Below are 15,100 nucleotides of genomic sequence, written 5' to 3' on the forward strand. Positions count from 1 at the left end.
GCTCCCGCTAACAGCAACGCCTAGATAATCTGTTTTTTTGGTGTGATTTCAATCGAGGGATCAATATTGGCCATGACACCAGGATAACTCCCTTGCTTAAGTTTGAAATAGTCCCATGGGACCTTTTACATACACCCAAACAGGTTATGGAGTCTTGGTTTAACATCTAATCTAAAAGGCAACACCTTTGGCAGTGCAGTGCTTCCTCAATACTGCACTGGCATGTCAGCCTTGATTTTTGTGCTCAAATTTTGGAGTGGGGCTTGAACCTGGTTTTGTCCACTGAGCCATGGCTGACACACACCCTCTCTGCATAGAGAGTCTACTAAAACCCCTAGGTCTTTCAACTTGTTCTTTGGCTATTTCAACACCATCAAAGGAACAGTAAGAGAGAATTCGGCTGAGATATCCCCCTCCCTCCCAGTTGGACACAGGGTGAAAATTGGGCATCAACGATCACACAAAATGAATGACAAGTAAATGACAATACATCAGATGATTTTTTTTATACTCAGTGGAAGTCACTAGAGAACAGGCTGCCAGTTCATTATCACCAGTTTTATGTTACTGACTAAGACCAATATCAACCCCACTATGTTTAATAGAATGTAAATGTAATGCAAAAACCCATTTTGTTCCCTCCACTTGATTTACTGCCTGCAGTTTACATTGAGATTTGGAAGTGTCATTTGCTGAAGAATTTGAACAGCCATTTGAATCAGTAGTTGTTCAATTCATGGCTCCAAATGGTGATTTTGAAAAGTTAAAAGAATGACTTGTGTTTGTATAGAGCTTTTCACAATGATGTACATTTAAAATATCAGTACTGCTGTAATATAAGAAACAAGACAGCTGAACAGCAATGTGATAATGACAAGACAATCTGTTTGTGATGTTGGTTGATGGGTAAAAATTGGCCAGAACACCAGGAAGAAATCCCCTGCTGCTCCTCAATATAGTGCAGTGGGATCTTTGATATCCGCCTGAGAGGACAGATTGAGGCCTCAGTTTAACATCTCTTTCAAAAGACAAGACATCCAACACTGCAGCACCCACTTAACACTGCACTGAAATATCAGTCTAGATTATGCAATGCTGTTAATACGTTCTTGAATGTTTGTTAATAAACTAAAACTATTATCCCTGTATTCTTAATCGTGTTACTGTGTCCTGGATTACAACAGGATTATTAGATTGGGTGTAGCCAAAATGGCTTGAATTTTTGGGGACTGCAACAAAGCTCCAGGCTGTTACTTTGTTACTTGAATGTGCAAATCGCTCCTGAGGTTGTTGCTGGATGTTTCACATAATCCAACCACGTTGATCTGACCAGGGGGAAGAGAGAGAGAGAGAAAATGTGTATATTGGATAGGGAGAGCGAGACAAAAGGTGAAGAAATTTTTGGAATTATTTAAAGGGACATTGAAGCTGTTATTAAAGGACTTTCCAGACATTGTACGTTTATGTATAATGCAATGATCTGATGCCATGAATTGACTTCTAAATTTTCTTGCAATTTGAAGATATGAAAACGCCTTTGGTAAATTAGGAACAGCAGCAAAACTGCCCACAGCTGACAACTTGGTTGTCTTCGTTCTTAAAGCAGGCTGTTCCAGGAACCGGGCTTGCCAGAAAAGTTGCCATTTGTGGTGATGCTTCCCCTTTAAAAGCTGGGTCGTCACAGAATAAAACGGTTGAGCTTTCTTGCACTTTAACCACAGTGGTGAGGGAATTGCAGGGAGGGGCTGAGTCAAACTGTGTCATATTACTTGCACAGTGCTGGTATTTTATTGGGCACAAGCCACCCTCGTTCGCTAACAAAAAATTAGTTTGTTTAAACCTAAACAATTTGGGCACTGAGTGCCAACGATGTCTCTTCATCTGATGCCCATGTGAATCTGGTCATGCATTTGACCATCTTTGTGCTTCAGGTCTTGTTGTTGCTATAGCACTATTTCTAGTTGATCTTGGATCGGCCCACCAATCAGTAAGAACAGCCAGCAGCAAGCTGGTGCTTGCCAAGTTAACCCATAGTGAAACTTTTGAGTACTGAGTCAAGTCTTTCGGGATCTACACTTCCGCCGCCACCACCCCCCCCCCCCCCCCCCACCCAATGCAGAAAGGGATTATCCATTTCATTTTTACAATAAAAACTGGCATGAGAATTACTGAAAATACAGCTTGAGGCTATAAAGCAGCTGTACTTTTTTTTAAAAATTGATTTAAATTTCATTGCATGGAGTTTCAGTTTTGGTGTGTAGGCTCTTTCAATCAGTGAAAGAAGTTGCTTCCTTGTGTTAAAGGGTGGTTCTGTGTGTTTGGCTGGGAGGAGTCACTGAGCCTCGTCAGTGTGAGACCTAAATTAATCCCAGTGAAGATACAATCATTAACACGCAAGGTGCTGGCTGGGAGGAGTTATTGAACCTTGTAGTGCGAGGAACCTGAGTTGGCACCAGCAAAAGATCGTCCTTTTTCGTTTTGAGTATCTTGAGATTTTTGTGATGTTTTTAGTTAAGATCAACTTGAGTCTGATAATTTAGCTTCCTCGTACTGTCAGGTACAATTAAACTCCTCCAGCTGGTTCACAATGATGTCTTCTTCAATGCTGTTGAAACAGAAATATTACAAAAAGATCAACTGCAAAGACCAGCAGAAAAAGCGAAATATCAGTCATAAGATGTGAGTAGTTTTGTTTTTAAACTTTCTTTGCTTCACAGTGTTACAACCCACTCCAACCACACCGGACAACCTACTCCTGACTCCATCTTGCTCTTGAGTCCGATAAGAACAGATCAACACATCCCGGTGTGATTGGCCTCTCTCTTTGTGCCCCAACCTTTTTGGAGAAACTCAGTATTGATTTGGTTTTGTCTGCCCCTGTGTGTCCCCGAGAACCCGTACATGCCATGTACCTCTTTTCCCTTGAGCTGGTTATGGTATTCCCTGTCATTAAGTTCTTAAAACCTCCCTATTTCTCAGAATTGCACAGTGATGTTTTATGTACTTGCTGTTTTCAGAGACTCCTAAAATGGGCCTCTGTTAGCTCGCCTTTTCTGAAGGAGCTTTGGTCTTGCATGTTTGTATAGCAGATGGTAGACTGCTTTTTAATCAGCGTACAAGAATGCACAAGATCATAGGTTGTGAGTAACAATTTAATCTCCTGGGGTCCATTGTGTTTTTCTCCTGGAAATTCCTTTTTAGTGGCTCTGCTGGGCTAAAATATAATTCTGGTCTGCCACAGTAATGTGATTGGACCTCGAAGGTAAAAGCCTGACCCCATCAGTTTAGGCAAATTCTTTCATCTCATATGGTTGGCTTTTATGTAGAATAGAAAAAAACCCAATTTTAAAAGGGTAGGTTGTCTGGTAAACTCATTAATCATGCTGCTACACAGAGCAGGGTACAGTGACCTTACTGGCAGTGTGACAGTGGCCTTGGTGAGCTTGTTTGGTGCTAAGATGTTTTATCCAAGCTTTATTTAAAATATTCTTGAATTGTGAAAAGGTCCAATGAGTAAATGATGTGGTTCTGAGCCAAATGAAGCTACACCCAGTAAGCTTTGATCCATGGTATCTCTGTTGAGTTAGCCAGATAGGGTAGAAGTGGGGACACTATTTTGGTCTCTTGCATGAGTTTAGGGGGAGGAATCAGCAAAATTTCACTCTTCTGATTCTAGCCAATGACTCTGACTGGAAAGTGTGTGGTACTGGGTCAGGAGTAGATTGGGCTGCTCTCAGATGCCTCTCCTGCAGTTGAATAGTCTCCTGAAAGATGGATACTGGCTACTTAGATCCAAAATGGAGCTGAAGGGTCACTTCAGTAAAAGTTCTTGCTGAGGTTTCGCAGCTCGATAGCGAGGACATTTTTATTGCAGCACAGTCATCTTTCTGCTCCCTCCCCCACATAATTTGACTACACCAGAAGTGGCTGAACCAGGAACTTCGGCTGCCAAAAAAAAACCCAAGACCCACCCCTTTTCAGAGTGAACTTGGCAACTGCCACTTAAAGCAAAAGACCAAAGTAGAAAAGATTAGTTAAATATAGAGAAGGCACAGCAGAGGAATAATAATTCTAATCAATAACTGAGTTAAAAGCAGGGTGGCTGACTGGGTGGGGTTGTAGATACTGAGCAGTGATAATATTAACACACAATGCGGAATTACTGTGGTATATTACAACATTGGTGCATTTGCATTATTTTATTTTATGTACTCCTTTATAAGCTAAGTGTACTTTATTCTCTGGTACATTCCAAATACAGTATCATTCAGGAATCAAAAGTTAGTGTCCATATTTTTTTGAGCATTTGGACCTATATTGTGTGCCAATCATTTTCCTCTCCAGTGACTTTGTTTGTTTGTTTGCCTGGTACTTGTTAAATTTCAGAAATTAACCACCCTTTTGAATCTACCCTCCTCGGCATCTATTTTTCAAGATTGTAAGTGTGGTTCAGGGTAGACTATACCTTTTTGTTTATATAATGAAGTTTACAGAAAGAACTTGCCTTTATATCCTTTCATGCACTCAGGATGTCATGAAGTACTTTTCTGAAGTGCAGTCACTCCTGTAATGTTAGGAACTATGGCATCCAAATTGCACACAGCAAGATCCCACAAACAGCATTGAAACAAATGACCAGATAATCTGTTTCAGGCATCAGTTGAGGGATAAATATTGGTCATGCCAACGGGGAGAACTCCCTTACTCTTTTTCACACAGTGCCATGTGATCTTTTACCTCAAACTGAACGGGCAGCCAAGAACCCAATTTAATGCCACATCCAAACGACAGCACCTTAGGCAGTACAACACTCCCTCAGCCCTGGAGTATGAACCTAGATTATGTGCTCAAGCCCATGGAGTAGGACTTGAACCCACTGCTTCCTGACTCAGATGCAAGAGTTCTACCCACTGAGCCACAGCTGACTCATTTGAATTTTGTTCATCTGTTTTGATGCAGGCAAGCCTTGTTTGTTTTGCACATTAATGTATTTAGGCTACCTCCCTTCATAGGTGGCATTCAGACCAGGAGACTGGCAACTCTTCTCTGTGCACCTTTAAGACCATAAGACATAGGAGCAGAAATAGGCCATTCAGCCCACCGAGTCTGCCCTGCCATTCACTGAGATCATGGCTGATCTGATAATCCTCAAACTTCACTTTCCTGCCTTTTCCCCAAAACCCTTGATTCCTTTACTGATTAAAAATCTGTCTATCTCAGCATTGAATATACTTAATGACCCAGCCTCTACAGCCCTCTGCAGTAAAGAATTCCACAGATTCACTACCTTCTGAACGAAGAAATTCCTCCTCATCTCTGCTTTAACTGGGTGACCCCTTACTCTGAGATTATGCCCTCTGGTCATAGAATCTCCCACAAGGGGAAATAACCTCTCAGCATCTGGCCTGTTAAGCCCCCTAAGAATCTTATACGTTTCAATAAGGTCGCCTCTCATTCTTCTAAACTCCAATGAGTACAGGCCCAACCTATTCAACCTCTCCGCATAAGAAAATCCCTCCATACCCGGGATCAACCTAGTGAACCTCCTCTGGACTGCCTCCAATGCCAGTATATCTTTGCTTAGATAAGGGATCCAAAACTGTTCACAGTATTCTAGGTGTGGTCTAACTAGTGCCTTGTATAGTTTTGGCAAGACTTCCCTATTTTTATACTCCATTCCCTTTGAAATAAAGGCCAGCATTCCATTTGCCTTACCTGTTACCTGCTGAACCTGTATGTTAGCTTTCTCGGATTCATGCACGAGGACTCCAAAATCCCTCTATACTGCAGCTTTCTGCAGTCTTTCTCTACTTAAATAATATTCAGCTCCTTCTTCTTGCCAAAATGCATAACCTCACATTTTCTCACATTATATTCCATCTGCCAAGTTTTTACCCACTCACTTAACCTGTCTATCTCCCTCTGTAGACTCTTTGTGTCATCCTCACAGCTTGCCTTCCCACCTTGTTCTGTGTAATCTGCAAATTTGGCAATAGTACATTCACTTCCCTCATCCAATGCATTAATATATATTGTAAATAATTGTAGCCCTAGCACCTGATTCCTGTGGCTCTCCACTAGTTACAGGTTGCCAACCTGAAAATGCCCCCTTATCCCAATCTCTGTCTTCTGTTAGCTAAGCAATCCTCTATCCATGCTAATATACTACCCCCAACACCATGGGCTGTTATCTTATTAAGTAGCCTTATGTGTGTAACTTATCGAAAGTGTTTTGGAAATCCAAAAATATTACATCTACTGGTTCCCCTTTATCTATCCTGTTTGTTGTGTCCTCAAAGAATTCTAATGAATTTGTCAGGCCTGATTTCCCCTTCATGAAGCCATGCTGACTCTGCTTGATCATTTCTTTGGGGAACTGCAAGGACAGTGTCATCTGATGTGTCTTGCAGAATTCCTTTGAAATCGTGCTGGAGTTCTGAAGTTATCTGAAGTGCCATCTCCAATCTCTCAGCCGAATAGTGTCACTGGTCCATTTCCATAGCAACTATAATTTTAGCATAATTACTATGTTTAGATTGATTGATTTATCTATCTAGTTATAACTCTTTTTGTGTTTAAGTTTAGCTTTAGTCGCTTCTCTTTGAAATCTCTCCAGCCTTCCCCCCCCCACCTCCATTTTTGACTTGTTGGGGTAATTGGTAACCCCCACCCTGCTCTTTTTTCATGCTGCCATTTATGTATGTGTACATTCACACAGAGACTGTTACACCATGGGCTGATGACACTGCCATATCTCATGCTTCAGCCCACTCCAAGCCCACACATCAGCACTTCTTAAGAAATTAATTCTCGGGATGTGGGTGTTGCTATTTGAGGCTGGCAGTTTCTTTCTGCTCTTTCATGGGATGTGGGCGTCGCTAGCAAGGTTAGCATTTATTGCCCCATCCATAATTGCCCTTAAAAAGGTTGTGGTGAGATGCCTTCTTGAACTGTTGCAGTTCATGTGTCGCAGGCACACCCCAATACTGTCAGGGAAAGAGTTCCAGGATTTTGACCCAGCAACAGTGAAGGAATGGCAATATAGTTCCAAGTCAGGACGGTATGTGAATTGGAGGGGAACTTGCAGGTGGTGGTGTTCCCATGTGTCTGTTGCTCTTGGTCTTCTAAGTGGTAGAAGGTGGTAGGAGCCTTGGTGAGTTGCTGCAGCACATCTTGTATATGAAGCACGCTGCTTCCACTGTGTGCCAGAGATGGAGAGAGTAAATGTTGAAGTTGAGCGAATGGGCGCCAGTCAAGTAGGCTACATTGTCCTGGATGGTGTTAAGCTTCCTGAGTATCGTTGGAGCTGCTCTCATCCGGGCAAGTAGGAAATATCCCATCTTACTCCCGCTTTGTGCCTTGTGGACGTTGGACAGGCTTTGAAGAGTTAGGAGGAGAGTTACTTGCTGACCAGCTCTTGTAGCCAGAGTATTTATGTGACTGGTCAATTCAGTTTCTGGTCAATATAGTGCCCTGGATGTTGATAGTGAGGGAATTCAACAATGCAAATGTCATTGTTTACCAAAGTGAGATGATAGATTCTCTCTTGTTGGAGATGGTCTTTGCATGGCACTTGCCACTTATAAGCTCAAGCCTGAATGTTGTCTAGATCTTGCTGCATATCTTGCTGTCTGCTCCAGCATCTGAGGAATCATGAATGGTAATGAACACTGCGCAACCATCAGCGAACATTCCCACTTCCGACCTGATGGAGGGAAGGTCATTGATGAAGCAGCTGAAGATGGTTGGGCCTAGGACACTACTGTGAGGAACTTCTGTAGTAATGTTGTGGGACTGAGATGATTGACCTCCAACAACACAACCATCTTCCTTTGTGCAAGGTGCGACTCCAACCAGTGGGGAGTTTTCCCCTTGATACCTATTGACTCCAGTTTTGCCCGGGCTCCTTGATGCCACACTCAGTCAAATGCTGCCTTGATGTCAAGGGCAGTCACTTTCACCTCACCTCTGGAGTTCATCTCTTTTGTCCATGTTTGGACTGTGGCTGTGGAACCCAGATTGAGCATCAGTGAGCAGGTTTTGCTGAGTAAATGCCACTTGATTACACTGTCAACAGCAGCTTCATCACTTTGCTGATGATCAAGAGCAGGCTGATAGGGTGATAATTATTCTGATTTGGATTTGTCCTTTTTGTGGACAGGATGAAGCTGGGTATTGTCGGGTAGTTGCTAGTGTTGTAACTGTACCAGAACAGCTTGGCTGTTGGGCTCAGCTAGCTCTGGAGCAGTGGGCTTCAGTACCATCGCTAGGATGTTTTAGGGCCCCCATAGCCTTTGCAGTATCCAGTGCATTCAGCCTTTTCATTGCCATTATCATTCCCATTTACTACCATTCCCATCCTTGGCTTCCCTTGAGAAGGTAGTGATGGACCTTTCTTCTAAACCCTGTGGTGAAGATATTCTCACGATGCTGTTAGATGGGGCCTATCCAGCAGTTTGATACAACTAAGTGGTTTGTTAGGCCACTTCAGAGTTAAGAGTTCACCACACAGGCATGGGACTGGAGTCACTTATAGGCCAGAATGGAGAAACTTTTCCTCCCTAAGTGACGTTAGTGTAAACCAGAATCACAGAACTGTTAGTGTAGAAGGACGCCATTCAACCCATCATGTTTGCACCAGCTCTCTGAGAATTTTTATTTAGTGCCAACCTCCTGCCTTTTCCCCATAACCCTGCACATTGATTCTATTTAAATAATAATCCAATGCTCTTCTGAATGCCTCAACTGAACCTGCCTCCACCACACTTCCAGGCAGTGCATTCCAAACCCTAACTACTCGCTGCATGAAAAAGTTTTTTTCTCACCTTGCATTTGCTTCTTTTGCAAAACACTTAAAACTATGCCCTCTGGTTCTCAATCCATTTACGAGTAGGAACAGCTTCTCCCTATTTACTCTATCCAGATCCCTCATGATTTTGAAAACTTGTATCAAGTCTCCTCTTAGCCTTCTCCTCCCCAAGGAAAACAGTCCCAACTTCTCCAATCTTTCCTCACAACTGAAGTGTCTCATCCCTGGAACCATTCTCGTAAACCTCTTCTGCACTCTCCAATGTTTTCACATTCTTCCTCTCATGTGGCACCCAGTACTCCAGCTGAGGTCTAACTAGTGCCTTATACAAATTCACCATAATCTCCCTGCTTTTGTACTCTATGCCCCTATTAATGAAGCCTAGAATACTGTATGCTTTAGAAACAGCTCTCTCTACCTGTCCTGCTACCTTTATTGACCTATATACATATACACTCCGGTCTCTCTGCTCATGCACACCCTTTAAAATAGTATCCTTTATGTTATACTGTCTCTCTATGTTCTTTGTATTAAAGTGTATCACCTCACACTTCTTCGCATTGAACGTCATCTGCCACCTATCTGCCCACTCCACCAATGTGTCCATGCCCTTTTGAAGCTCTACACTGTCCTCCTCACAGTTTACAATTCTCCCAAGTTTTGTCATCCGCAAACTTTGAAATTGTCCCTTGCACATCAAGATCTAGATTATTTGTATATATCAGGAAAAGCAACAGTTCCAATTCCGACCCCTGGGGAATTCCACTACAAACAGTCTTTCAGCCTGAAAAATACCCATTAACCATTACTATCTGTTTCCTATCGCTCAGCCAATTTTGTATTGGGTTTTTCTTATGACAATCCACCAGCTTTGTTGTCCCTTTTACTGATGCCAGCATTCTATTTCCAGACTTATTTTAAACTGAATTCAAATTCTCAAACAGTCATCATTGGATTTGAGTTCCTCTTCTCTGGATTAATAGTCCAGGTAGTCCAGTAACATAATGACAACAGCACCATACATGGTTTGACAAGAGGATTACTGGACAAAAGCGGATCTCCTGGTCGTGATTCTAACTATTCTCTCATGGTTCAGAAGCGCTAAAAATTGTCTGTTTTCTTGTCTGTTTTCAGGATTACTGTTTTCAATAACTGGACACTCATGCGCTTACTCCTTCTCAGGGTTTTACCTTCAGATGTCCTCCCAGCTCATAGAATTGTAAACACTCAGCTGAGACTGAGACGTTCCAGCCAATGCCCACAACACTAAAGTGAGTGCCTATGGCTGGTTATTAAAACAGACAAAATAAGAGTAAAGTTACATATATGAAAATCTGTACATTTTTATTTTTTTTTATTGATTTGCAGGATGTGGGTTTCGTTGGCTGGGCCAGCATTTATTGCCCATCCCTAGATGCCCTTGAGAAGGTGCTGGTGAGCTGCCTTCTTGAACTGCTGCAGTCTATGTGGTGTAGTTAGTGCTGTTAGGGAGGGAGTTCCAGGATTTTGACCCAGCGACAATGAAAGAACAGCAACATATTTCCAAGTCAGGATGGTGAGTTACTTGGGGCGGAACATCTAGGTGGTTGTGTTCCCATCTATCTGCTGCCCTTGTCCTTCTACATGGTAGTGGTCATGGGTTTGGAAGGTGCTGTCTAAGGAGGCTTGGTGAATTCCTGCAGTGCATCTTGTAGATGGTACATACTACTACTGTGCATCGGTGGTAGAGAGAGTGAATGTTTGTGGATGTGATGCCAATCAAGTGGGCTGCTTTGCCCTGGACAGTGTCCAGCTTCTTCAGTGTTGTGGGAGCTGCACTGATCCAGGCAAGTGGAGAGTATTCCATCACACTCCTGACTTGTGCCTTGTATATGGTGGACAGGCTTTGGGGAGTCAGGAGGTGAGTTACTTGTCGCATGATTCCTAGCCTCTGACCTGCTCTTGTAGCCACAGTATTTATATGGCTAGTCCAGTTCTGGTTCTGGTCAATGGTAACTCCAGGATGTTGATAGTGGGGGATTCAGCGATGGTAATGCCAGTGAACATCAAGTGGCAATGGTTGGATTCTTTCTTGCTGGAGATGGTCATCGCCTGACACTTGTGTGGCGTGAATGTTACTTGCTACTTGTCAGCCCAAGCCTGGATATTGTCCAGGTCTTGCTGCATTTGGGCATGGACTGCTTCAGTGTTGACTTCAGCTTTGCTGAAAACTTATTCAGAATGACCTTCCTGGTTCAGTTGGTAGCGTTCTCACCTCTGAGCCAGATGGTTATGAATTCAAGCCTTGAGACTTGAGCACAATAATCCAGGCTGGCACTACGATGCAGTATTGAAGGAGTGCTGCACTGTCAGAAGAATGTCTTTTAGATGAGACATTGCACCAAATCTCTGTCTGGCCTCACAGGTGGACATAAAAGATCATTTTATTTTAAAGGTTTATCCCAGGTGTCCTAGACAATATTTACCCTACAACCAACACCACTGAAACAGATTACCTGATCACTATCACATTGCTGTTGGTGGGAGCTTGTCTGTAAATTGGCTAGTGTTTCTTATAATACAATAGTAAGTACACTTCAAAGAGTAAAAACAAAAAAACTGCGGATGCTGGAAATTCAAAACAAAAACAGAATTACCTGGAAAAACTCAGCAGGTCTGGCAGCATCGGCAGAGAAGAAGAGTTGACGTTTCGAGTCCTCATGACCCCTCGACAGAACTTGAGTTCGAGTCCAAGAAAGAGTTGAAATATAAGCTGGTTTAAGGTGTGTGGGGGGTGGGGGGGAGAGAGAGAGAGAGAGAGAAGTGGAGGGGGTTGTAGGGACAAACAAGCAGTGATAGAAGCAGATCATCAAAAGATGTCACAAACAACAGAACAAAAGAACACATAGGTGTTAAATTGGTGATATTATCTAAACGAATGTGCTAATTAAGAATGGATGGTAGGGCACTCAAGGTATAGCTCTAGTGGGGGTGGGGAGAGCATAAAAGATTTAAAAATATTTAAAAATAATGGAAATAGGTGGGAAAAGAAAAATCTGTATAATTTATTGGAAAAAAACAAAAGGAAGGGGGAAACGGAAAGGGGGTGGGGATGGAGGAGGGAGCTCAAGACCTAAAGTTGTTGAATTCAATATTCAGTCTGGAAGGCTGTAAAGTGCCTAGTCGGAAGATGAGGTGTTGTTCCTCCAGTTTGCGTTGGGCTTCACTGGAACAATGCAGCAAGCCAAGGACAGACATGTGGGCAAGAGAGCAGGGTGGAGTGTTAAAATGGCAAGTGACAGGGAGGTTTGGGTCATTCTTGCGGACAGACCGCAGGTGTTCTGCAAAGCGGTCGCCTAGTTTACGTTTGGTCTCTCCAATGTAGAGTACTTCTCGGCTGTCAAGCCTTTCAGCCCTGATGTCGTGAAAGGAGTTAGTAAATGTAAGTCTGACTTTCTAACGTCAGCACAGATTCCCTCAGATAATATTTTGATGTAGTCCACTTAATCGTAATAGGATAGTTTCTTTGTTGGTGTACATGGATTGCTGGGAAAACATGTGAGTTAGAAGTGAAAGCAGCAAAAAGAAAACTTTCTGTACATCATTTGAAGAACGTATGTAGTTTAGTTCCTTTATGTAGTTCCTTACTGTGACTCTATTAATATAGTTAACTGTGGTTGGAGGGCTGTAAGGTAAGGGCTTAACCCTGCAGAACTCCCAATTGGTCGAATACAGCAAACAGATGATGGTATCACATGCTGAAAGTCACCTCAGTAAGGTAGAAGTTTACAATTACAGAGTAACCATATTTCAACCAGACCTCTACCAGTCACTTAGGTATGTGTATGTTCGGATCTAGAATGCACTGCCAGAAAGGCCAGTGGAAGCAGATTTAGCTGTAACTTTCGTAAAGGAATTGAGTAAATACTTAGAAAAGGAGAAATTTGCAGGCCTATGGAGAAAGTTTTAATCCTGCATTCTGCCCAACAACATCCCAATTTTAAGATTCTTATTTTTCTTCCAAATCCCTCCATGGCCTTGCCCCTTCCTGCCTCTGTAACCCCTCCAGCCCTACGACACTCCCAAAATCTCTGCACTCTAATTTTGACCTCTTCCACGTTTCTGAATTTAATTGTTTCAATTGCTCTAAGCTCTGGAATTCCCTCTCTAAACCTCTTTGCCTCTGTACTTCTCTTTCCTCACTATTATTGTTGGTAGATTGGTGTCAAATTTTGTTTTGATAACACTCCTGTGAAATCTCGGGATGTTTTTACTATATGTAAAGGTGCTGTGAAAAATCCATTGTTGCTGTTAGTCTAATGGGGCACATTTTGCTGCATAGTTTAATTCCAGCCAAATATACCTCATTCATTTTGCGTTTTGAGATATTCCAGTCTTGCACTGTGAGAGGGAAATCATATTTAACCAATTTATTGGAGTCCTTTGAAGAAGTCGCAGGTGCTGTGGATAAAGGGGGACCGGTGGATGTACTATACTTGGATTTTCAGAAGCCATTGATAAGGTGCCTCATAAAAGGTTATTGCGGAAAATAAAAGCTCATGTAGAGGGTAACATATTGGTAGGGATAGAAGATTAGCTAGCTAACAGGAAACAGAGTAGGCATAAATGGGTTATTGGCAGGATGTGAACAGTGGTGTGCCACAGAAATCAGTGCTGGGGCCTCAACTTTTTACAATTTATAAAAATGATTTGGATGAAGGGGCCGAAAAAATGGTTACTAAATTTGCTGATGACACAAAGATAGGTAGGAAAGTAAATAGTGAAGAGGACATAAGGAGACTACAAAAGGATATCAATGGTTAGGTGAGTGGGCAAAGATCTGGCAAAAGGAGTATAATGTGGAAAAATGTGAGGTTGCTCATTTTGGCAGGATGAATAAAAAAGGGGTTTATTGCCTAAACGATGAGAGATTTAGAGCTCTGAGATGCAGAGGGATCAGGGTGCCCTAGTGCATGAAGTGCAAAAGGTTAGTAGGCAGGTGCAGCAAGAAATTAGCAAAGCTACTAGAATGTTATAATTTATTGTGAAGGGAATTGAATACAAAAGTAGGGAGGTTATGCTTCAGTTAAACATAGCATTGGTGAGACCACATCTGGAATACAGTGTGCCGTTTTAGCCTCCCTATTTAAGAAAAGATATAAATGCCATTTAAAAGCAGTTCAGAGAAGGTTTGCTAAATTAATACCTGGATTGGGTGGGTTGTCTTATGAGGAAAGGTTGGATAGGCTAGGCTTGTATCTGCTGGAGTTTAGAAGAGTAAGAGGTGACTTGATTGAAACATATAAGATCCTGAGGGGATTTGACAGGGTGGATGTGGAAAGGATATTTCCCCCTGCAGGAGAACCTAGAACTAGGGACCACTGTTTTAAAATAAGGGGTTGCCCATTTAAGAAAGAGATGAGGAAAAAAAATTTCTGAGGGTTGTGAGACTTTGGAATTGTCTTCCTCAAAAGGTGGTGGTGGCAGAGTCTTTGAATATCTTTAAGGCAGAGCCTCGATAAGCAAGGGGTGGAAAGTTATCCGGAGTAGGCGAGAATGTGGAGTTGAGGTTAAATTCGATCTTATCGAATGGCGGAGCAGGCTCGAGGGGCTGAGTGGCCTACAGCTGCTCCTAATTGTTAAGTTTGTATGCACTGCATATATCTACTGTGTGTAAGGAGAAGGTGCTTGTCATAACAGGAAGCTGTGGCTTGTTTCTCAGTTGGGGTCAAAGGGCATCACTATGTGCTATGGAGATAAAAGGTTAGACAATGGATTCAGAAAAGATAGTCCAGGAGACTCCAGAAATTAAAGGTTGACCCCCCACCCTCCACTCCCCATGCCGCACCCCGCCCCCCCCAGACACTGCAGCAAATGACCCGGAAGAAAAATCAATAACAAAAACGTGTGTGAATTTTTTTCCCATTTCCTTTGAACATTTTTGCTTCTTAAAATATGAGTGAAGACAGACAGCCTGGGTTGGGGAGTTCTTTGGATGAAAGCTTCAGGAATACATCCTCATGATATCACTGTGATCCTTGTGGTGTATTTAGAGAGTTGCTCTACACTGACGATGTCACGCTACATTCCATGCCAAGGACCACCTTCAGTGGCAAATGGACAGGCTCTCAGGCCTGTAAAGAGTTTGGTTTGACCCATCAGCATCAAAATGGCAATTGACACTGAGAATTGCTGATGGCCATGACCTCTGGATGCTGACTGTTTGGAAGGGCATTGGAAGAGGTGAGCAGAAATGAAAAGCTCAGCTGGCCGAGAAGAGGGCCCAGAGAAAACAGACACCAGACAATCATG

At 42.6% G+C, this 15,100-nt stretch overlaps 1 protein-coding gene across 4 annotated transcripts in view; it reads left to right on the plus strand.

Annotated features, from left to right (window-relative positions):
- The window catches only part of LOC121286989 (zinc finger and BTB domain-containing protein 7A-like), a 386,990-nt gene that overhangs the window by 275,600 nt on the left and 96,290 nt on the right, over positions 1-15,100 (plus strand). For 2 of the 4 annotated variants that reach the window (XM_041204398.1, XM_041204395.1), the window contains exon 1: positions 2,378-2,679. The exons of 1 other annotated variant lie outside the window; for it this stretch is intronic. Coding sequence is in view for 2 of the 3 variants with exons in the window: in XM_041204395.1 (XP_041060329.1) it covers positions 2,588-2,679 (92 nt within the window). In the remaining variant the exon portion in view is untranslated. Of the gene's footprint in view, positions 1-2,377; positions 2,680-9,943; positions 10,081-15,100 lie in introns of those variants that run through there. One more of the 4 variants, XM_041204396.1, reaches the window with a different exon arrangement.

Source organism: Carcharodon carcharias, chromosome 14 (genome assembly GCF_017639515.1).
Source record: "Carcharodon carcharias isolate sCarCar2 chromosome 14, sCarCar2.pri, whole genome shotgun sequence".
Taxonomy (NCBI): domain Eukaryota; kingdom Metazoa; phylum Chordata; class Chondrichthyes; order Lamniformes; family Lamnidae; genus Carcharodon; species Carcharodon carcharias.